The sequence below is a fragment of the Embiotoca jacksoni genome, unplaced genomic scaffold, assembly GCF_022577435.1.
Source record: "Embiotoca jacksoni isolate LCO1_2020_lvr unplaced genomic scaffold, fEmbJac1.0.p SCAF_44, whole genome shotgun sequence".
NCBI lineage: Eukaryota > Metazoa > Chordata > Actinopteri > Embiotocidae > Embiotoca > Embiotoca jacksoni.
The window spans coordinates 1,558,361-1,582,259 of NW_027185397.1; the positions used below are offsets into that span (position 1 = coordinate 1,558,361).

At 44.0% G+C, this 23,899-nt stretch overlaps 1 protein-coding gene across 6 annotated transcripts in view; it reads left to right on the forward strand.

Annotated features, from left to right (window-relative positions):
- LOC138210242 (ral guanine nucleotide dissociation stimulator-like) overlaps nt 1-23,615 on the forward strand; it is a 60,822-nt gene extending 37,207 nt beyond the window's left edge. For 3 of the 6 annotated variants that reach the window (XM_069169293.1, XM_069169292.1, XM_069169288.1), the window contains exons 2-18: nt 5,101-5,405; nt 6,055-6,129; nt 6,398-6,591; nt 6,927-7,051; nt 8,260-8,475; nt 8,581-8,684; nt 8,784-8,868; nt 12,497-12,574; nt 12,909-12,995; nt 13,106-13,138; nt 13,318-13,439; nt 14,246-14,341; nt 14,454-14,709; nt 15,067-15,156; nt 15,741-16,007; nt 16,905-17,019; nt 17,701-23,615. In XM_069169293.1, coding sequence (XP_069025394.1) covers nt 5,101-5,405; nt 6,055-6,129; nt 6,398-6,591; nt 6,927-7,051; nt 8,260-8,475; nt 8,581-8,684; nt 8,784-8,868; nt 12,497-12,574; nt 12,909-12,995; nt 13,106-13,138; nt 13,318-13,439; nt 14,246-14,341; nt 14,454-14,709; nt 15,067-15,156; nt 15,741-16,007; nt 16,905-17,019; nt 17,701-17,876 — 2,424 coding nt within the window. In that variant the 3' untranslated portion in view covers nt 17,877-23,615. The remainder of the gene's footprint in view (nt 1-5,100; nt 5,406-6,054; nt 6,130-6,397; nt 6,592-6,926; nt 7,052-8,259; nt 8,476-8,580; nt 8,685-8,783; nt 8,869-12,496; nt 12,575-12,908; nt 12,996-13,105; nt 13,139-13,317; nt 13,440-14,245; nt 14,342-14,453; nt 14,710-15,066; nt 15,157-15,740; nt 16,008-16,904; nt 17,020-17,700) is intronic. The other 3 variants (XR_011179238.1, XM_069169291.1, XM_069169289.1) reach the window with 3 other exon arrangements.
- The last annotated feature ends 284 nt before the right edge of the window (nt 23,616-23,899 follow it).

A 23,899-nucleotide genomic window follows, 5' to 3' on the forward strand; every position in this document is an offset into this window, starting at 1 on the left:
CCTACAGTACTAAGACCACAGGCCAGTCATTTTCAACAATGAACATTGTGTGCACTGTCTCACACACACAAACTCTCAGTTCAACCAAGTCCACAAACAAAAACATAATAATTTACAATAGCGTTTTTCTTTTACTATGCATGTTGCTTAGTGGGACTTCTGGCATTCCTTGCCTTGAACAATCCTCTTCAAATCTGGCTTGTATTCTGTTGTTGCCACTCGAAGCAATTCTTTCACATGGGTGTCAGTCAGAACAGATCGATGCTTTGATTTCACGTGTTTCAGGGTAGAAAACACAGACTCCTTCACAGATCCGATCATGGCCGGCGCTCCATCCGTGGCTATTGCAGTTAGCTTCGGTATGGGCAGATTTGCTTTCGCAAATGCAGCCATCATTGTTTCTTTCACATCTATGCCACGGGTTCTGTCTTTTAATGGCACAACATCAAGGCATTTTTTAACGAACTCCCCTTCATTAAATGGCTTTTTAGCCCGTGCAATGTTCCAAGCCAGTTGATACGATGCAAGCGTGACAGTCTCTGAGTGCTTCGTAAATTTTTGGAAAAACTGTACCTGCTTTTCTGCCTGACTTTTCAAAGTGTCCAACTTGTGCTTGTGAAGTTCAGTCCCTTTTGGAAATCCCTGGTCGACGTTAGCATGGAGTGAGCTGAAGTGGCGCTGAAGATTTGAAGCTTTGAAATGCGCTAATGACGCCTGACATATAAGGCAGAATGGCTCGCCATTACGTTCAGCAAAAAAATATAAACTCTCCCACTCTGTTAAAAACGTCCTGTGTTCATCTTCATATTTTCGTTTTGCTGTGCATTTTTTCCTGTCATTTTGAGAGTGAACTGGACACAAATTGTTTACTCAAATGATTTTGCCCCTACTGGGAAACTTTGCGGTATTTTCATCTCACGCACATGTGCATTTGACGAAAATACCGTATTGAACTCAAGCGAAGCGAACACGCACATTAAAAAAAACACAAACACTACTCCAAGAGATTTACAACTGAATGTACTATTCTGTATATCCCAATTTTTTGGACGGGTAATCCTGGCCTACCTCTCTGTCTAAAGTATTTGCAAAATCAATAAAAAGATTTTAAAAGAAGAAAAAAAACAAAAACACAAACACAAACTTCAATATGAACGTAAGAACCGCATGAAACCAGGCAAAGAGCCGCATGCGGCTCGGGAGCCGCGGGTTGGCCAGGCCTGCTGCAGGGGATCATTTGTTGGCCACTTCATTCAGTTTTACTGACAAACGGGATTTTGATTACAAAAATAATCTGTTATGGGCGGGAGGATCCAGGAACGACCGTAGATTCCATGCAGAGTGTTTTCTGGTGCAGTGGGCCAGAACTTGTTTTGCCCAGAAGCATGTCTGTCTTCAGCAGCCACTTCCTGCGTGTTTGTAAGCGGGCGGGTTGATGAAGCATCGAGTCAGGCTGAAGGAATGTGAGTCAAACCTTCATCTAAAAGCAGAAGAAAGTGGGGCACATTCCTGGGAATTCCCTCTTTATTTCCACCAAACTTCTGACGAATCTGGTTTGTCCGAACAGATCCCGGTTCAGTCCGACTGCATCTGATTTACAAGAGCATTTCCACGTTGTGTTTATGAGCAGGGTGAGAGAGAACAGTGTAAATATGTTTCTCCAGATTCAGACCTGTTGTCAGGTGATGTGATGGGAAACTTTTGGCCTTTAAATGTGCCTGCTTTGTTTGATCTTTTTGATTGTAGACACTTTTTTATCATTCAAAACCCAGAATGACTGTGAGTTTCTGTTTGTTCAGTTCTTTCTGTATTACGGTATTACGGTGGCGTTGAACTCTTTGAAGTATTGATCTCTCAGGGTGCGTGCTTTGTTTTTGTTGAAGTTGTAGTGAGAGTTTGGTTATCATGGCAACACTCAGGCATGAATAGGAGCATTATTCTGTTGTTTGGCTCTCCGACGGATCGAGGCGCTGCCCTTGAGTGCTGCATTTTTTGGGGGGACGTGAAGCGATAGCAGCGAGGCGGCTTCTGTGGTTCGGCTGATAAGAAGCTCTCCTGCTGTCACGGCCGCTCGGCTGCAGCTGCTCCTCGGACATTATACCCGACAGGATTTACAACAGTCCAGGGGTTTGTCTGCTCTCTCCCCATTTATCTGTCACATACCCCCTCCCCCCCTCGCTGAGGGTTTCTGCCGGGGTTACCGAAGTTCACGTTCCCTGCTCATGACTCACCGCTGTCTCGGTTCGTGGACGGAGGTTTGAGGAGTTTCACTCGACTGCAGCCTTTTTTTTTTTCTTGTGTTCAAGAACACATCTTAGTGTGTTTTTTTTTTAAGTATGTGGAGCAACATCATCTTCTACCTGTAATCTGTTGTGGGTCTTAAGTAGATTCTAAAGATACAACCAACTAAAACATTGTTGTTTCCCGACCACCCAGGGCCACCGCTGGTGATTTTATTCATTATTTATTTCAGTGGTGATTAATGTGATCGAGTCATTGCATAAAATGCCAGATGTAATATTACATACAATATGTCACAGTTTAGGGGGAAGTCTGAAGTTCAGGTTTATGACCAGTTAATCTGCTCCATTAATCTTTTTTTCTGTAAAATGTTCGTAAACAGCTTTTACATGCATCACTGACACCTTCTGGCAGGAATGAGTTACTGCCAGGCGAAGATAAAAACAGGCACATTTTTTATGTCAAGATGATAGTCTCTAACTATAAAATCTGTTTTTTATAATTTGTCATTAAAAATGGTAAAATAATGACCCATCCCTAATCCAGACATGCTGTGGAGTCAACTCTCCTTGTTTGGGTAGTTTGTGTTTTGCACAGTTTGGTATGATGATTCATTATTTTATTTTCTGCCGATTTTGTATTTTCCCTTCTTTGGAAACACCGTGAGCCTCGTAGCATCTCTCATCTTTTTTCATTTGTATCTTTACCTTCTTTATCGTGTCCAAAACATGAAACTGAAATATAAGAAGTGCTTGATGATCCTCTATCACTCATTACACCAGTTTTCCAAATTCACAACCGTCCTTATTACAGCTTGTTACCATGGTGACTGCGATGTTACCGACCTAAAGGTACAGGCAGTGAGGCTTAGGAAGGTCCTCGGATGACTAACGCTGCCAGGACACACAACAAGTGTCCGTGACAGATGACGGTGGCTCGCCGCCTTACTTGCCATCCGTCGGCTGAGTGAGTCACGGCGCTGTCACTCTGCTGTTCAGCCTCTCAGCGCTCACAGGCCACGTTTATCTGGACGCTGATGCAAACAGATGATAAACTACTAACAAGATTAGTTATTCACCGCTGCCGAGTACGAAGTGTTCTGTTTTTCTGAAGGGACACTCAGTGAGTGTTAACTTTTTGCATTATCGTTACCAAGAACTTTCTAGTAGGACTGAAACCTCATCTTTAATATCACAAAGTTAATTTGACTGACCCAAATTCACAGATTTACCTCAAATGAAAACTTCTGATTAAATTCTTTAACAATTTCATAATTTGAAGTATCTTCTCATGTCTTGATATCAACAGGAGTCCCAAAACATTGTATGATATGGATCAAGACCTTTAAAATGATTATCACAGTATCACTGACCTCTTTTCAGACCAGTTTTCATCTGCTGCTTCCAGACACATGATGTTGTTTTAATGTTCGTTAAAAACATTCTCCACGACCTCCTCCATGTTAAAACTGATTTAAAATGGCGAGTTGAATATTCTGGTAATTTAACATGTATTTTGAAATCTCAATTGTGGAAATATTCATTAACAAACAATGCTCATTGTGTGTTAATTAAACAAGGATTGGGTCCAAAAGTTATCTTTCATTACAATCTCACTTCTGATTATCATTTTCATAAAGTTGTACATTTCTGCTTTTACATCTGATTTTCATTCATTCATCTTTTCTCAAATTTGCTGCCTAAATCACATCTTTATATCTTTATATCTTTACACATCACAGCAGCAACAAACTAATAACAACATAAAACCCTCATTTTAGCCTCTTTGTGTTGATGTCCTGCTGATTTTAGAAGGACGTACCTTCATGCAACAAAAGTCTGCTCAGTTTCCCGATTGACTAAATTCACACTCAAAGAGACTGCAGTTACTTTTAAGGGCTCATAATCTTCTTCAAATATCGAATAATGAATTTCCTGCTTCCTCTTTAGATTAATGTGCATTTTCTTTGTCTAATTTCAATGTTTTGTTGTGCATTTTTCTGTCTTTTCTCCTGTGAGCTTCATACAAAATCCTGTCACAATACGATGAATGGTTTACAATAAGGTATTATAATAATAATATAATTTTGGATTATTGCCCATCCCCTAAAAGGCTTTTTTTTTTTTTTTTTTAGCTCCGTACGTTTCAAACATTGCTGCTGTTGAAGTGTTGTTGAGTTTTGTGCCTCTGGACTGGAACTCGCTTCAATAATACTTCATCTGGTTTCTGTTGTGTTAACTGAGCGGTGCTGATGCAGGATACATGCATGATGAACCTGAATGTGTTTCATGATGATCACATGCTGCGATGATGTCTGGAACCATCTGTCACCATCACAGTGTTCCTCCACGGTTTGTTGCATCTTTGTTTTTTCATGTCGGGGACGACAACAACAACAAAATGCTGCAATGATGCCATGGAAGAGCCGACAGAGGCCGCATTCATGCAACAAGTAGCTTGTGTTAATTCCCCGTTTGGGTACCTACAGGCTGCAGCTTGTATTGTCTTCCCAGTTATCCAGCAGGCTCTGTTTAGTAGCGAGCTATTGTTCGTTTGTGCACAGCCATGCACATGATTCACAGAGTGAGTCAGAGAGAGCCGGGTCACACAGATGGTCATAATTAAAGGGTTGAGAGAGGTGTCGGGTATTTTTAACTCCACAATCTGCACGGTAACGGATGCCATTTTGAACTGCCTCTAAAGTGCACGAGACAGATCTTCGAAGGCCTCGTTCCAACACGGCAAAACCACCAGCATCAAATTGAAGGATATAACTCCACTCAGTCTGGAAGAAAAGCCAGTAACTGTCGTCGTTGGTTGGAGCCAAACGTCTTATTTTCCTGCTTCTCTGTCTCGCAGAGCTCGACGCAGGAGATCGGCGAGGAGGCCGAGGAGGACGCCATCTTCACCATCACGCTGAGGAAGGTGCAGCTCCACCAGTCGGCCAGCAAGGGGCAGCGATGGCTGGGCGTGGACACGGACTCGGCCCTGAGCCTCTACGAGACCTGCAAGGTGCGGACCATCAAGGCCGGCACGCTGGAGCGGCTGGTGGAGTACATGGTGCTGGCGTTCAGGGGCAAAGACTCCACCTACGTCACCATCTTCCTCTGCACCTACCGCTCCTTCGCCACCACCAAGCAGGTGCTGGACCTCCTGCTCAACAGGTACGGAGACGGCAGGCGGCACACCTGGAGACAGGAAAACACATTTAGACTCTTTAGACTTCTCGGTTCTTTGTTCGGTGGAAAGTAAACTTTAGTTCAAACCTGCGTTCAGATTGTTGGTGTTTTAACTCACGTTGGTATGTTTACTCACGTATTTTTATTTGATTTACACCCAATACTTTCACTGCCCTTCAGTTCACGGGGATTTATAATATTTTTTACCCAACGACTTTGTTTCATACATAAGCTTTGATTTCCTTTTTATTTTTCATCATCATTTTTAATACACAGATTGTCAACCAAACTCTTAAATTAGTAGATTCGTTGTTCACCTTGGAGGCTCTCCTGTTATCGAAAAAAAATTAAATACATGGTGACATGAGGATAAAGTTAAAAAAAAAATATAATTCTATTTTCAAGTATGAACAACACGTTCCATTTTGAAACAAACATTTACAGAATATAACGTCTTTTTTTACAGGATGAACGAAAGCAGAAAAATTAAATCAAGCGAATGAGTTTTGTTGTTGTTGTCAGACTTTACGTTTCTTTTTTCATGAGCTTCTTTAATACGTCTGAGCTCGTGTTTTGTTGTTGATATCAGACTTTATTTGTTCTTTTCTTTAATACTGGTGTTTTGTTGTTGCAGGTATGCCAAGCTCCAAAACGTGCCTGCAGCCACAGCACACCGAGTCTCCCAGGATGACCGCACAGAGCTCAGAAAGTAAGCGTGCTGCGACCTTCAGTGTTGAGCTGCCGACATCCATCACCGAGTAATTCAGCCCCCCCCCCCCCTCCCCCCTTCCTCCCCCGCTCTGGGTTAAAGTTTAAACTGGTCTGTTTCAGCAGGACAACACTATCACATTTTATGTGACGGCTTCCAGTAACTGCAAAACTAACATCAGATTTAAATTGCGCCTCGGTTGTATGATGTATATTTATTTAACAGTTTATATAAACACATCTTTTCTGTCATTGTCTGTGCGTTCCAGTACTGTTTCATCCATCCTGGGTGCATGGCTGGACCAGTACTCCGAGGACTTCTGGACTCCTCCCAGCTACGACTGTCTGCACCAGCTCATGTCCTACCTTCACCTCCACTTCCCCGGCTCGGACCTGGAGCGCCGCGCCCGCAACCTGCTGGCCCACTTCCACCGCCGACAGCAGTGTGAGCCCGATCCCGATGGTATGAAGGCAGAGGACAGGAGAGGGAGCGCAGGGCTCGTGTTAAACGTTTCCTACAACCACAGACACGGTGTCAGTTCACATGCCGGGACGTTTGTTGCTGTAACGAACAGTTTGGTTGTGCAGCTGATAAGAACCAGCCGACCGTCACGGTCAGAACTCATCCAGCGATGAGTGAATATTTCAGATCCTGCAGAGAGAACAAAAAACAAACACCGAGTTGGAAGGCAGGATGAGATGCTGGAGCAGAAGAAGAGCAGGAACTGTGTGCAGGCTGAGCTCAGGTGGAGGTCATATTGTGAGAAATGGGTTGTTGTTTTTTCTCTTTTCTTTTAGGGGAACACATCGGCTGCCCTTTTGCTACGCAGGAAGAGAGTGGCTTCGAGGACGAGCTTCCTGCTTTCAGCTTTCTGTCGTTTGACCCCATCATGGTGGCGGAGCAGTTCACGCTCATGGATGCGGTGAGGACCTTTAACTTCTCCTATAAAGTCTCCTATAGTTTCCCACATTGTTTTAGTCGTATCGATAACGGGTGCAGCAGCAGTTAATACTTATTTTACTTAAATTATAAATAGTTTTTAATCTGTAAATTCTATTTTTTTTTTTAATTATTAATTGGAACAAGTTTGAAAATGTCTACAGAGATTTCCCAGTGGTTCACATGTTTTAGCCTCTTAAAATACGCTGAAGCTGCACTTTTGTATTCAAAACGGATAAAATCCCTACTTTTAAAGTGAAAGTGAAGACAAACCCAGGGAGAATCATCTGCTTGTATGATATGTACGTGTTATGTGTGTTCATGGTGCAGTTAGTGTTTGGTTCGGTTTCCTGCAACATCAAGCAGCAATTTTCCTAGATCTGATAGAACCAGCTGATAGAACCGGCTGATAGAACCCGCTGCACACCTCTCACTTTGTATAATGATGCTGCTTTGTATTTGCTCCATGTATAACTGTGACTATGTTATAAGATGAAACGGTGAAGGTGTCAACCTTGCTTGTTTGCCAAAGTGGCCAAATTGTGCTTTAAATTAAAGTTATTCAGGTGTTTTCTTAACTTTGTTCTGAAACAACCAGAAGAAAACCAACTTTCCATTAATTTATCAGGACACACTGGTTTATTTAAAATGTGTCAGTCATCCAAGATTTTACTCAAAAGGCCAAACAGCATTTTAACTCTTTTTTTTTTTCAAGAAAATCAAAAGATGACCTGATTCTTACTGTCTCACAGCAGCCACGTTTGTTTTCTGTCTGTTTCCTGCATTCGATTTTCTAACTTGTGAGGTTTTTGCTGCTTTTTATTGAAGTTAAGATGTCTGAACATTCTGGATGTCCATCCAGATGTTTTTAAAACTGTCCCTGATCATCAAATCAGTGCATCATTACTGACATTCTGCTTCACACAAGTGTGTTTGTGTTTAATACAAGTTTACTTTCCAGGTTAAGTTGGTTTTCAAAATTGCATTTACTCCTCAAAACTCCTCCTTCAAACTCAAAATCTATATACATGTGCAAACGTTTTATTGAAAAACAAAAACAAACTGGATACAAGATGTCCAAAGTCGAACTGTGAGCAAACATCACTCTGCACAGTGAAACTCAAACATTTACCAGAACGCTCTTCAGAGCGGACCGTGCCTTTAATTCCCCGTGTCTCTCTGTCCCGCCAGGATCTGTTTAAGAAGGTGGTGCCCTACCACTGCCTGGGGGGGATTTGGTCCCAGCGGGATAAGAAGGGGAAGGAGCACCTGGCTCCCACCATCAGAGCCACCGTGGCCCAGTTCAACTCCGTCACCAACTGTGTCATCACCACCTGCCTGAGCAACCCGGCGCTGAAGCCCAACCAGAGAGCGCGGCTGCTGGAGCGGTGGATCGACGTGGCCCGGGTAAGCCGCATCCGTCTGTCTGTCTGCCGAGTTTATTTACACTTGAAGAGCCTTTGAAGGGAATCGATCTGTTGGTTTCTGACTGGATGTTCTTTTTGTTTCCAGGAGTGTCGGATCCTGAAGAACTTCTCCTCGTTGCGAGCCATCCTCTCCGCCCTGCAGTGCAACGCCATCCACCGCCTGAAGAGGACCTGGGAGGAAGTGTCACGGTAGACTTCCTGTCTTTAAGTTAACAGCTGCTGAATATGAACTCTTGAAGGTGTTTGTTCGTTCGTTTCTCGTGCTCTGACCTCTCCGCCCGCCTGCAGGGAAAGTTTCCGAACCTTCCGCGAGCTGTCAGAGATCTTCTCCGACGACAACAACTACTCCCTGAGCCGAGAGCTGCTGGTGAAGGTGGGTGGCAGCTTCTCAACAGCACGCCGTTAGGCCTTCTTTAGAAGTAGATAGGAGCAGTGTACGCAGACAGGGAATGACATGCAGCAAAGTTCTGACCCGGGACCAACCACTCGGACATCGGGTCACACAGACGGTTCATTTTTTTGTAATGACTGGAAATCCAAGAAAACAACTCATAGATTGAAGCTTGTTAAAACTACAGAACATAATTTTCACGCGTGTAAATAATTCTATTAAAATTGAAATATCTCTGCTCGTCTATGAGTAACGTAAAACACACAGTTTTGACCTTTTAGTTCAGGTCATTTACAACAACAATAATAATAATAATAATAATCTTATTCGTAAATCACCTTTCATACAAGAAATGCAGCTCTGCAGCAATAAAATGACATTCAGTGAACATTTCAAAATATTGAAAAGAAATAAAATAAATCACAAAAAAATCAATAATAGCAGTATGCATTTAATTATTTCTAAAATCATGTCGTTATTGTATTGTAATACCAAGACACTGTGAATCCAAAATTTTGTGTTGTAACAGAAAGTTATTGTTAGAGTCTCTCAATATCCGCATGACTGTATTGTTATTTATTGATATTGAAGTATTTCTTTTAAAATATCACAAACCATTTGAATTCATTGATTTGTTTCTTAACATAACAATTGGATCTGTCAATTCACATTTTTTTCAAACTTCCTTAAAAGCAAAGGACGTGTTTTTCTCTTCAGTCATAATTTTCAGACTTCAGACTGTTTGGCAAATATTCTGAAGACATGGAATTTTCCCAGTCCTGAGTTACTGATCCAGACATTTTTTCCCGTTCATAGACCGAGTGATTACTCAGTTCATTGAAAAAATAATAATCAGAAAGGAAAATAATTGGCATTGAAAGCCCCGATAACAGTATTTGAATTGTTCAGTGTCACAGTTTTAATTTTCATCTCATGTTATTTATTAACAGCATCACAATACACAGTTTGTTGCTGTTATTGTAATAAATGACAAGTTCTCCTTTATCTGATCCTCTTCATCACAGTAAATGAAGGTTGTAGCGTCGCTGCTATTTGAACAGTCAGTGAACATAAACAGTGGACGTAATCTGAGACAAGAAAATACCAGAACAGAGACGGGAAGATGTATTAATCAGACGCACCGATCAATCAGCGTGTGCGTTATATAACAGCTGCACGTGGCAGCAGGATGTATGTGTCCGTGACCTCGTCCCTCCGCTGTCCTTCCTCACGTCTGTTCTCTAACAGCTGCAGAGGAACATCGTGTCCTCCGGATCCTGTCCATCACTCCCGGTGTCCCGGTGGGCTGCTGACAGTTTACTGCCGTCGTTAATGGGATGTACTGGGTTTAATGCAGAGAGGTTGTCGCCTGTTGCTTCGACTCCTCTCTCCTCCAGTTTGTGTTTATTTACGTGCAGGAGGTGAGTTAAGTTCACCGGCGCTCACCGGAGACACGGTTTCTTTTAAGGAGTGAACTGATGCACTTCGAGCAGCCGCTTGTGATCGGATCACGCAGGATGCATGTTAACGACAGAGGAACCACCCTGAACCAGAAACTAGACGTCAGTTCAACATGCTGCATCTACTGCTGCTGTCATCCCAAGTGAAATAAATACTCATAACTCATTCAAATCTGAACACACAGGCATGATTCACATGAACCCGATGAATGCAAAGTGCCTTCAAATTCACTCGTCTTCATGTCGGTTGAATTGCGCGGCGAGTATCTGTGACAGAGAGTGTCTCCCGACATGCTGTGAAACTTCACGACTTCAGCTTTCCAGAAACGTCGGTGCCTCATCTGTGTGGCAAAGCGCCGCGGAGATAATCCAAGTTGAAGTTGTGTCGTCGTTGCACTGCATGAAGGTGCACAGGGTCAACCGGGACTTAGAGTCCAAAATAATTTTGTCTATTGCAAATACAAATCCTTAAATCCAATAAAATTGGATAAAAATTGCAGAACTGGACCGAGAATCATCATATTTTGGAGGTTGTTTTCAGTTTCAAAGTGATATCGTGATAATTGTTCGTGCATTCACAGATGAACTGCAGACAGGAAGTGCTAACAGCTGCTTGGGTTCAGGACAGTTTATGTGGGATGAAATCAGAATAATATATGAGGAATAAAATATATCAATGCTGTTTTTGGGAGCAGACTGTTTTCGAATAGATCAAACTGAGGTTTATTTGGTGGAGACTCTGAACTCCAGCAACACGTCGTCACTCTTCTTTTGGTTCAGTTTGAGTTCTCTATCACCTCCTTTAAACCGGAGGAGTTTTCCAGCGTGACGCTGAGTGACCCCCGGGGTCCTCTGAGGGAATCCCTGCTGACGTCAGCGGGAGGAAACCCGTGAGGTGGAGATAACGGCTGCGATGTGATGATGTGTAAAAGCGGAGCTGAGGGTGTCGCCTCTCTTGTCTCGTCTCTTATCTGCTCCGGCCAGGCTGCGTTCGCTGCGTTCGCTGCGTTCGCTGCGTTCGCTGCGTTCGCTGCGCTCGCTGCGTTCGCTGCGCTCTCAGCGAACAGCTCCGGTTCCACGACGCTGCCGACGGCCTCTCGGCGTTACGTCACTCTGAGGAATGTGAGAGGACGCCAGGAGGAGGATTTACTCCCACTTCTCCTCAGAGGTTTGATTCCTCTGAAATACAGCAAAAAGGGAAAAGAACAGTCCCATTCATGCTTTGTAATGGCAGATTCAAACTTCAACCAGCGTTCGGTTGTTTTTCATCTACTTCGTAACACTTTTCCTGCCAACGAACCCTCAGTTCAACACAACATCCACCAGAGGGGTCCGCGCTACGAGTTTCCAGACGAGTTTCTCGTATGGAAACATTTGATATATGAATTAGGTATAATTATTTACAATGTTTGTGTTTCCATGATGCTCCTGATGAAGGTTGTGTCGACTGAAACATCATAAATAAACTTTTTAAACCTGCTTCAGCTGAAACTTTAACTTTTATTCAGACGCCTGTTGCACATTTAGATATTTCTGTTAAATTTGACATTATTTAATAAACAGTTTGCAGCTTCACTGATGATGAAAAATAAAACATGCTGAAGTATTGTACTGAAGAACCTCCCTTTAATGGTGCAGCTTCAGTTTCAGGCCACTTTTAAGATGAAGGTTTAACATTTTTGGCTCATGACTTGTTGTTTTGTTGTTTTGTTTATGCGATGAGAGCAGTTCCTCCAAAGACACTCTGAACTTCTACAGAGGTTCAAGTAGAAAAGAGTTTTGTTTTTATTTCATTTAAAACCCTTCAGATTTATTGTGAGTCTTTGGAGGGGCCTGAACCACATCACCAAACTACTGTACCATATATACATGAATATTTAATATTCAATAGAAGCTACCTCAACCAGCTACAACAATAATGTAATGTGTGATAATATGTCACTTTTCTGCAGAACGTACTTTTACTTTGTTACTTTTGTTACTTTCCCAACTGAGATGATTGGTTGCTTCTTTCCTCGTCGTTCTTGTTTCGATGTTTTTCAGGTAATTAATCTCTGAAAGTGAAATGAGGAAAACTGTCTCAGGATTTGAGGAGTTTATTTCTTCGTGTATTAAACAGAAACTTCCTGTCTGTGTTTATTTTTCTGCAGGAAGGAACCTCCAAGTTTGCAACTTTGGAAATCAACCCCAAGCGAGCTCAGAGGAGACACCAGCAGCAGAGAGACCTGGTGAGACAACATGTCTCTTTTCTGTCTCTGTATTCCTCGGCTCCACCGTTTCTACGCTGCTCTGCCTCTGATCGTTTATTCAGCGACAGCTCCACCTAGTGGCAGAAGTCGTCACTGCAGTCCGTCCAGTGTCGTGTGCTCTTAAATAGCTCTTTGTGACGTGAAGCTCTTGTTGGTCATTTAAAAGAGTTTGAATAACAGAGTATGGAAATAAATACACAACTGATCAAAATGACAACCAGAACTTATGTACCATTTTTTAATTTCACATGCAGACTCTGACTTGTATCTGATGCATTTCTGTCCTTCTGTCCCTCTGTCCCTGTGTGAACAGGGTGTGATGCAGGGGACCATTCCTTACCTGGGGACCTTCCTGACGGACCTGGTGATGATGGACACTGCCATGAAGGACTACACTGAGGTCAGCCTCCTCACTGGCGTCTTCACTGGGATCACTTCATTTTTTTTACCTTGGCAGGTTTTATTTTTCTCCGACGTAATTTCTAATATTCTTGGATGTGTTTTTTCCAGGGTGGTCTGATCAACTTCGAGAAGAGAAGAAAGGTGAGTTCAAATTTCTTCTTTTGAAATGATACAAAACAAAAAAAGAAATGCTGGTGTGACTACAAAAGCAAAGTGATTTATTCGTAGAGATCATCTTTCATCTCAGAACAGACCAAAACAAACGTGTTGAATGACAATAAGCTCATTAAACGGCGCTCCGCTCCGCCCTCTGCTTGCAGGAGTTCGAGGTGATCGCTCAGATCAAGCTGCTCCAGTTGGCCTCCAACAACTACAGCTTCACTCAGGACTCCCACTTCAGAGAGTGGTTCGCAGGCGTGGAGAAGCTCAGCGAGGCGGAAAGGTCAGTCGGTCCTCTCGTGCTGTGTCTCAACATGTGTGTCCCCTCAGGGACGCAGGAGACGTGTCCTCGTTGTCCTCTTCTTTCAATCATGTCCGAGTGTTTTGTCTTCTCTGTGCAAATAAAGCAGCAAATATGTTTTCAGGTTCCTTCAGAAACGGCTTCAGACGGTATTAGAAAGTCTGCCTGCCTGCTGTATTCAGTATTGTTAGTTAAAAGGTGGTTTCATATAATTATTTAATAAATTTTTTTGCTGTTTCCAGGAATTATTATTATTATTATTATTATTATTGTTATTATTATAAAGCTGAAAGGTTCAGTCAAAAATGTGACATTTATCAGACAGTAATTTCAGACATTAAATGACCTTCTGTGTAGTTTAGTCAAAGTCCCGTCTGTTGTCGTTCACGTGTCCTTTCTACTGTCAGGATGAAAACCTCCGTGCGTGGTGACTGATTACAGAAGGTGTAGGGAGTAAACTATGCTGCAGGTGTTCAGAGGAGGCAGCGAGCAAGATGATTGAAAATTACAATATCGGTTACTATAAGATGGCCGGTAGATTTAAACGCTGTCAAATCAGTTTGAAGCATCTGAAACCAGACAAAGTGCTTGCAGACAGTTTCTGTATTAAAATGCAGCTGAAACAAAAAATGGATTTTGACTCTGCAGATTTTCTCTTTGTCCAAATTAGATTCAGAGTAGTTACTCTCAGTTGAGATTGTGATGTTTCATATTTGTATTGGATCCTGTCCTCTCCGTGACGTGCGTTTAAATGAACGCCGTCTCCATGCCGACTCTCTGCTCTGCAGCTACAACCTGTCCTGTGAGATCGAGCCTCTGTCGGAGTCGGCCAGCAACACGCTGCGAGCCAAGAAGAACGGAGGGATCATGAAGCGCTGGAGCGAGTAAGTGATGGACAGATTCACACGTTATCATCACCGTACTTCTTCAGTATCATGATCATTCAACCGTCTCCGTCACGGTTAACATGACCCCCCCCCCCTTCTCCGTGTCCAGCCGGCAGCTGACGGAGGCCGGCTGCAGCAGCGCCTCCGGCTCTCATTCCAAGTCCTTCGACCACTCGCACTACAGACCGTACCAAGGAGGAGGAGGGGGAGGAGGAGGAGGAGGAGGAGGAGGAGGAGGCGGCGGGGGAGGAGGGGGGGACAGCGGCGATGCTCTCAGCGTCACCTCCGTCAGCTCCAGCGGTTCGGACCTGGAGGACGTGAACCCCAGCTTCCTATCGGATTCACCGGAGGGACACGACAGGAAGGTACGAAAGAGACCAGCACACGGTCGGCCTGCGCTTGTTTCATGATGTAAAAAAGGAGGCGGAGTCGTCTCATCTCTTCTGGATTATAGGACGTCTCTGTCCTCTTCAGAAAACATGAATCCGAGCAGACCAGAGTCTCGCCATCGAAGCTTTTTCTCTCCGATTTGTGAAACGTGAAATAGTTGTTAAATAGATTTCTTCTTATGCTACAAACAACCCACAATGCATCACTCTCTGTAGGACCACAGTTACACTGGTATCCTCTCCACTCAAGAACAACGTCTGATATGTGAAATATACTTCCTGTTAAGTAGGCATGTGTTCAGAGAGTGTTTCTGTTTTTTTGTCCGTCTCTAGACTTCGACTCCTTCGGTGAAATTCACCGTCTCTGCTTTGGGGAGAGAAGCTCCAGCAGCCGACACCACCTCAACGGTACCAACTTTTGTGGTGATTTTCCAAAGTTTCATGATTTCTCAATAATAGAGTGAATAGAGTGAATAGAGTAAACGTTCAGCAAACCAACAAGCTGACAATGTTGAAGTTACACAGCAAACTTAAGTCTGTTAACATGTGAAGTGTGAATATTGATGATTAGTCCATTTATTAAGAGAATATTTGAAACATTATTTCTTTCAGTTTAGTACTCATTATTTAATGGATTTATTAAACGGGTTAAGCATTAAAAATATAGAATTGACATTAATTAAAATACACAGTGGTCAAAAACGCAGCATCTGAGGCTCAAATATGATGAATTAGAACAAAAACCCAAAACACCCATAATGCAACATAATATGCAAATACTCACATTTCAAACTCCAAGGTCCTAGTTTGTAATGCACGATGATGGTTTTGTCAAATTTAATTGAAAAATAAAAATAATGAAAATGATGACTAACCTGTCCACTAACCTGTCCTCCTGTCCACTGACCTGTCCCTCTGTCCACTCACCTGTCCCCTTGTCATCCTGTCTTCTCACCTGTCCTCCCGTCCACTCACCTGTCTCTCTGTCCTCCTGCTGTCCCCCTCAGTTCTGGGAGTGCACGTCTCTGTCCTCTCTGGACACCTCTGGGATGGGCTCCAGCTCCGGCTCGGCGTCCGGCTCCAGCAGCGCCTCGTCCTCCTCCGTGTCCTCGTCCACGCCGCTGTCGGCGTCCCGCTCCCACAAGCGCTCGGTGTCGGCGGTGTCCAACTACTCGACGCTGTCGCTGCCGCTGTACAACCAGCAGGTGGACGACTGCTGCATCATCAGGGTCAGCCTGGACGTGGAGAACGGGAACATGTACAAGAGCATCCTGGTGAGTGGACTCGTCGGTGGGATGAACCGACGGGGTTGTTCGGCTCTTCGAGGGCTTTTTGAATATTGATATCATTTAAAGGTGGGAACACATCACAAGTACGCACAAACCAATGCTTGAACCAGACATACCAATGTTTGACGCACAAATCTGGAATTCATCAATATTTTCTTTCCTGAATTTGTTCGTACTCTGCGACCACATTTAGAATAACTTCAGACCATGAGTACGACCAAATGATGACTGCCTGTCTGTCTTAGAAGATGTAAACACACCTGTTAGCATATTAAAACTGCATTTATTAAAAAAGGATTTAAGAAACGACAATATTCATTTACTAATGCATTGACCAAATGTATTAAACAGGCTAACCATGAAACTGACGCCCTTTAATCATCATCAATTATTCTCTTAATTAAAAATATTCACATATATTCACATATTCAAGGATAAGATAAGATACAAGTACCATAAATATTATGAAAAATAGCAGCCCACGCGTCTTTTTTTTTTTTTTTTTAACCATAGTTACTCGTGAGGAAACACTTTTGAAAAAAGTTCCTTTTCTTCCACCTCAGACGCTCTTTGTTTCGATTTCTGCTCTCGTGGATTTTTTATTTTTGGAGCCATCTTGTCAGCTTCTCTTCACTTCGCCGCTTTCTTCATGAAGCTCCAGACAACGTTGTCCTTATATGGAGAAAGGGGGCGTGTCAGATTTAAAATGATTCTGATTGGCCGGTACACATTTCATAAATCCCTGTGATTTTTGCAGAAGAGCATTTCTACGCACATATTAGTGAATGAGGCCCGAAGTCTTTCAAGCACATTGATGTCACCGGAGGAAAAACAATCCTCTGGCTCAGAAAGTCCAACGTGACGTTTTATTTCCTGATTCAGGTGACGAGTCAAGACAAAACTCCAGCCGTCATCAGGAAGGCGATGATCAAACACAACCTGGATCGGGAGAAGACCGAGGAATACGAGCTAATGCAGAAAATCTCTGAGGACAAAGGTGAACATGAAGCGTTTCTGAATTCAATCATTGAATTATATACAGTAAATATATAGGAAATATATATGTATTTATAGTAAATAGGACTGCAACTTTAAAATTAAAAATGTATTCATAAAAAGAGGATGTAACGTTGGAAGATTGCTCATAAAAACGTCGGTTTGGTCTCAACATCGGTCGGGACGTCGACGTTTGAACGGTGAAATTAAAAACATATCGGAGTGAAACTAACCAGCCGGCATCGTGATGGATCAGTTAGTCTGATCGGTGCTGAACTACAAACAGATACTGAACTTCTGTAGTTACCTGGATGAGGTTTCACCGGTTTGTTGAAGTAAATCACAGACTGTTGAGCAGACGGTTGGTTTCCCCCGACGGCGAAGGAGCGACGCCGGTAGTTAACTATCGTGTCGTTGCAGCACCAAAGACGAGTTCTTTTACCTCCGTACGGCTACGCTCAACACGAAACAGAAATGAGCTCGCTAACCTGCTGGGAGGGACGACTCTCCCGCCTCCCGTCCCGACGCAACTCTCCGCCCTCTCTGAGAACAGACGTTATGAAAGATCGTCATTCACAATTTAGATTTAGTTTCATTTACTCCCCCCAAAGTAACACCGCTTCTTGAGAAGCGTCCTCGTAAACATCTTGAGTGACTTCCTGTCGTTGGTGTGTTCCCGCAGAGCTGCGTATCCCGGACAACGCCAACGTCTTCTACGCCATGAACTCCACTGCCAACTACGACTTCGTGCTGAAGAAGCGCGGCCTGGCGCGGCCGGTGCGCGCCAAGAACGTGGCGAGCTCCACGCTGCCGCGCATGAAGCAGAAGGGACTGAAAATCGCTAAAGGGATTTTCTGAGGACAAACTCGCCACTTCCTGCCCCTCCCCTCACCCCCCCCCCCTCCGAGGCCTCCTCAGAAGAACGTTTCTGACCCGAAGGTCTCTGAGTTTTTGGGCCGAGCGGGAAGCAGCGGAGCACTTTAAGCACTTAGCGGCGGACGTGGCGTCCCCGGGACCCTCCGAGGCCTCGCCGGCGTCGGGCGCCGCTCAGACTCTCCGTCCCGCCTCCGCTCCGTCCGAAACGCCAGCGTCGGTCGTGAAGAGCGTTTCGTTTCCCGGTCCGTCACCTTTCGTTTACAACTGTTTACATCTTCAGCATCACTCGGTCGGCCCTGAAACGTTTCAGTTCCAGCCTCTTGTTCACGAGGGGATTTTTTTGCACCTCGGATGAAACACTTTTTTAATGTGCCGCCTTCATCTCTGTATTATACTCTTCGGTCTTCATGCACGCGTCTCCTGGCTCGGAGTGGACGTTCACGGACGATACGACGCCGCAGCAGCTAAACACACACGCGCCTGAGTGAGTGTGTGAGTGAGTGAGTGTGTGTGTGTGTGTGAGTGAGTGTGTGTGTGTGTGTGAGTGAGTGTGTGTGTGTGAGTGAGTGAGTGAGTGTGTGAATGAGTGTGTGTGTGTGTGTGTGTGGTGTGTGTGTGTGTGTGTGTGTGTGTGTGTGTGTGAGTGAGTGAGTGAGTGTGTGAATGAGTGTGTGTGTGTGTGTGTGTGGTGTGTGTGTGTGTGTGTGTGTGTGTGTGTGTGTGTGTGTGTTTGCCAGGTGTTGGAATGTGTTCCTATTTTTTCAGGGAGCTTTTTTTTTTTTTTTTTGTGAGTGTTGCCGCCGCCTTTACCGTCTCACCTCGGGGTCCCTGATGTCAGCGGCGTCTCGGGAGGTTTCGCTCTCTCAGCTTTCCAACACCAGCGACGCCGACGTGGAGCGACCCGAAACTCTTTTCACTTCTGAACGCTGCCAAGTTACAAAAACAAAACAAAAAACAGAAGGTCACGAGGCCTGAAACAAGGACGTGGTGTCAAGAGGCCGGAGGGCACCGCCACCATTCACACGCCACTTTTCATTTTTTTACTAATGAATCGTAACCACTACACGGTGAAGGACCTCCGCCTGGGACCGGAAACAGAACAAAACCCTGCGTGTACATACGGATTAACACCTTCCTGCAGTATCTTCTGAAACGGACTGTGACATTTTGTTAATTGACTCGTCACGATATCAACGCTTATTTTCTCATGTTGCTTTGTACATTTGCATCTCTGTTCGGATATGGTGCTGCTAATTATCTCTGACGACGTCGTGCCGGCTGCACGTCACACCTTCCTCTCTTCTCTCCCGACCGCCGGCCGCCATGTTGGACGACAGCTGCAGCGTGCGTCTCTTCTCTCTGCCGGACGTTTAAACGTCACGTCTGCTGTTTTTATGAAATTATTGTTCATCTTTCAAACATTTAGAAACCTGTTCTGCCAGGACAAAAAGAAAGTAAATGAAAATGGAGAACAATAAAAACATTCAGACATTACTTGATAAAAGTTTATCGAAATAGCTTATCGAGATATGAGATCAAAATTATGATATGGTCACAACCAGCTAAAAAGTATTTTTCCTCCAGATTGAGCTGCCAATTGTCTTTTCTATCAGTTATTTTTCCAGTTCTCTGCTCTAAATGTGAAAAATGTATGTTGTCACGTTGCTTGTTTTGCCAAAATCGCCAAATTATCCGATTTTAAGTCTAAATTTTTTTTTATTATTTCTAATTTGTCTACAGAAATGACATCCTGCTTCCATACATCTTAACCCTTTTCTAAAAAATACATTTCTATTTCAAACATTTGATATAATTAAATTTGAACTTAATAATTGCAAAAATAAGTTTAAGTATTCAGTTTTGATGAAACATTTTTATCTTCTAAAACACTGGAATCAGTCTTCAGATGGGTTTTTTTCTGCTGCACGCATCCAACACTTTATTTTTCATCCTAATAATCCACTTTGAGATCTTCCCGTGTTCCCTGAACACTGCAGGAGAGAAACTCTTGAGAAACTCGAGCCATTCATGAAACAATAAATAAAAAGATATTCTGTCAGATTCCCAAAAGAACAATATTCAAACCTTTTCTACCAGCAGACTGATGCTTTGGTTTAAGCCCCGCCCCCTTGCCACGGTAGTTCAGTGGTTTAGTTCTTCCAACATGGCGGCTCATCCTTCATGTCCCTCAGTAACCACTTTTCAGATGTGCCATGCCGGGCCTGTGTGCTGCAGCGCTGCAGCTTCTTTCCTCTCTGGGCTCCAACCAACAGGACGTGTGTTGAAAACATGTTAACGTGTTCAAAAGAAAACGCGTCTGTGCGTCGGAGCCCTGAAGGACGACCGCGATGCTGCCGAGCTGCACGTGAGGGAACAAACTCTTCTTTCTTCTCTGTGATGTTCTTCTCTGTTTCCGTGAAGGAAAAAAATCCAACCTAACAACACTTGAAGCTGATCTTCAAAAGGTTGTTTTTGGTGATGCACTTCCAATATTTGCGTTTCTTTTATTCCCGTGAATGTTAAATGACAGCACGTGTTTATTAGTTCAAAGCGACAACAGAGGACGATGTGGCCTCTAGATTCTCAGATAGTTTCTGAAACAATAGGTTCTTTATTTCACTTAACATCAGCTCCTCATTTCTAACTTGTTGATTTAACTGTCACACAGGATCAGCTGTTTTTATCTGTGACTTCAAAACGAGGTCTTATTCTCCAGACGCCACATCTTCTGGGTCTGGTATGACAGGATGAGGAAACATGTAACCCAGCGTGACCCAGAAGAAAGACCTTTAAACACGAGGACGAACCGACTAAAGTCACCTTCTTCTGTTGGCAGTGAGCTCGTTAATGTTTTGCATCACATCTTAGAATATTTAATCCATTCCCGACACTTCTGGGTTTGTATTTTTTGGGGGTTTTAGAAAATCTTTGAGTTCAGAGTATGTCTGTCACTGCAGCTCCATGTAGAGGAATCTGGAGCTCTGGAGGGAAACGGCTTAGTTTGAGTGCTGTTGCATAGCATTCTGGGAAATGTAGGAAATCGCTAATTATGGGGGAAGTAGTTTCACCAAAAACACTTGATGACTGAATATCAAAGGTTGGATTTTTCCTGAAGTTGTTCATATCTACACAAACACTACGTGAGCTCGCTACCATGTGTGGCCTTTTTTTTTTTTTTTCATCTGCATGAAGTTCGAAAATATCTTGAATCAAATGAGTGAAGAACCCCAAAAAAAACCAAAACCTGCGAGAGCAATACGGTTGATGAGCGCGTTGTCCGGCTGTCTTGGATGTTGTTTGTGCCGTGAAACCCCTTCGCTGTTGAACACTGTGACCTTCGACCCTTGCGTCCGGACCCTCTCTTGCCTGTTGATCGGCGTGTCACGTCGAGCACTGTGAACCTCACTAGCGTCTCATTCCCCCCTTTAATGGAGTTGTAGTGAACATCCGCACCCTCGTCTGAGAGCAGCGACGGCCGCATGCTTTGACCCGACGTGCCAAAAATAAGAGAAAGGAAGAGAAAGTTGCTTTGAACAGATAAAAAAAAATCAAGGTTTTATGTCGTTGCATTTTTCAGGAGAAAAAACCCACTAAAAAAGTGTGCAGCCGTTTCCATGTGGAGAATTAGATTCTGTCCAAGAAACCTCAAGCTGATGTAGAAACTTCATGAATTTATCCTCCTGTTTTTTGTTTGTTTTAATCTTTTAAACTTCTTGTTGAGGCTCCGTCACGATTGAACATCTCGTTCTTTTTTTTTTTTTTTTATTCCACCCAGAAGCTTCATCTGAGGAACGATCCGTGAAAAAAGTGCCGCAGGGAACGTTTGGTTTGATGATGTGAAGGAAAAGAAGAATCTTACGAACTGACCATCACTTTAACCAAGTTTCATGACCTGTTTTCATGAGACTTTAATGAGGTGTGTTTATATCATTTTATATGTTTCCTCCCGCTGGTTCAAACTGAAGATCTAAATAGAGCACTCGGTGGGGACTGTTTTCTGCGGCGGATTAATCCACGTTAGTTTGATAAAAAGAAAAAGTACAAATCAGCTGCCTTCGTCTTTCCCTTTTCTAAACCTCCCTTGAATGCAGCGTGTGTTCCTTCTCCGTGCTGTTCGGTCGGGACAGAAACCGTCTCGTTGTCATACCGTCGTCTGTCCCCCGGTCGTTCACCGGATGTTCACCGGTCGTTCACCGGATGTTCACCGGATGTTCACCGGATGTTCACCGGTCGTTCACCGGTCGTTCACCGGATGTTCACCGGTCGTTCACCGGTCGTTCACCGGATGTTCACCGGTCGTTCACCGGTCGTTCACCGGATGTTCACCGGTCGTTCACCGGATGTTCACCGGACGTTCACCGGATGTTCACCGGATGTTCACCGGATGTTCACCGGTCGTTCACCGGATGTTCACCGGATGTTCACCGGTCGTTCACCGGATGTTCACCGGATGTTCACCGGTCGTTCACCGGATGTTCACCGGTCGTTCACCGGATGGTCACCGGTCGTTCACCGGTCGTTCACTGGATGTTCACCGGATGTTCACCGGATGTTCACCGGTCGTTCACCGGTCGTTCACCGGATGTTCACCGGTCGTTCACCGGATGTTCACCGGATGTTCACCGGTCGTTCACCGGATGTTCACCGGTCGTTCACCGGATGTTCACCGGATGTTCACCGGATGTTCACCGGTCGTTCACCGGTCGTTCACCGGATGTTCACCGGTCGTTCACCGGTCGTTCACCGGATGTTCACCGGTCGTTCACCGGTCGTTCACCGGATGTTCACCGGTCGTTCACCGGATGTTCACCGGTCGTTCACCGGATGTTCACCGGATGTTCACCGGTCGTTCACCGGATGTTCACCGGATGTTCACCGGATGTTCACCGGTCGTTCACCGGTCGTTCACTGGATGTTCACCGGATGTTCACCGGTCGTTCACCGGTCGTTCACCGGTCGTTCACCGGATGTTCACCGGTCGTTCACCGGATGTTCACCGGATGTTCACCGGTCGTTCACCGGTCGTTCACCGGATGTTCACCGGTCGTTCACTGGATGTTCACCGGATGTTCACCGATCGTTCACCGGTCGTTCACCGGTCGTTCACCGGATGTTCACCGGATGTTCACCGGTCGTTCACCGGTCGTTCACCGGCCGGGTTCCTGCAGCAGCTCCGTCTCTGAGGCTTCGCGTGGACGTGAACGTTGAGTAAAACTTAAAAGAGGACTTTTGCGACCCCTGCGAGTGTTTCTGTGCTGGTGAGCTTGATATGATGGACTGGTCTGTGTATCGTTGTAGCCGTGGTGACGATGACGTACCTTTTTTGTGATTTGACCTGATTCTGTGCGAGTTTGAACAAAAAAAAAGGCTGCGTTTACAAAAAAAAAAACAACTACAAACTGGAAACCAGCTGCCGTGGTGTGTGTTCTTCCTTTTATTTTTATTTTTTTGTTTCGTTCCCCTGAACTGTGCTTGGGTGCCATTTCCCATTTTAACAAAAAGAACTTCAGAACTTTTTCTAACTGCAGTCTCTCCTTCATTTGGACTTTTTCCCCAGAAACACAGAACCTGTGTAGAAAAACAAACCTGTCCTTGATTATGTCTTTTGTTTATTTATTGATTTGTATATAGAGAATTTGTTTTGCATTGTACATTCTCTCCTTTCTTGGTTATAGATTAATATATTCATGTATATACGAATAAACATTAAGTTTATAAAAGTAAAAATGACTTCTGTGTCTTTCTGATGTTTGTTGTGAGAAGTTGGTTCATGTTACGATCTTTGAGAGTCACTTGTGAAGATCCTCTACGTGACACAACTCCATGAAACTGAGCATGAAAGAGGGGGAAAACAAAAAATCAAGTATTTTATAGTAAGAAGTGAATAAACAACACTTGAAGGAAACTTAAGGAACGTTCTCAGGTGTTTATTAAAAACTGCTGATTTACTTTATGTGGACTGCAGTTATGAACGTGTCCAGTATGTGTGCAGCAAACGGACATTA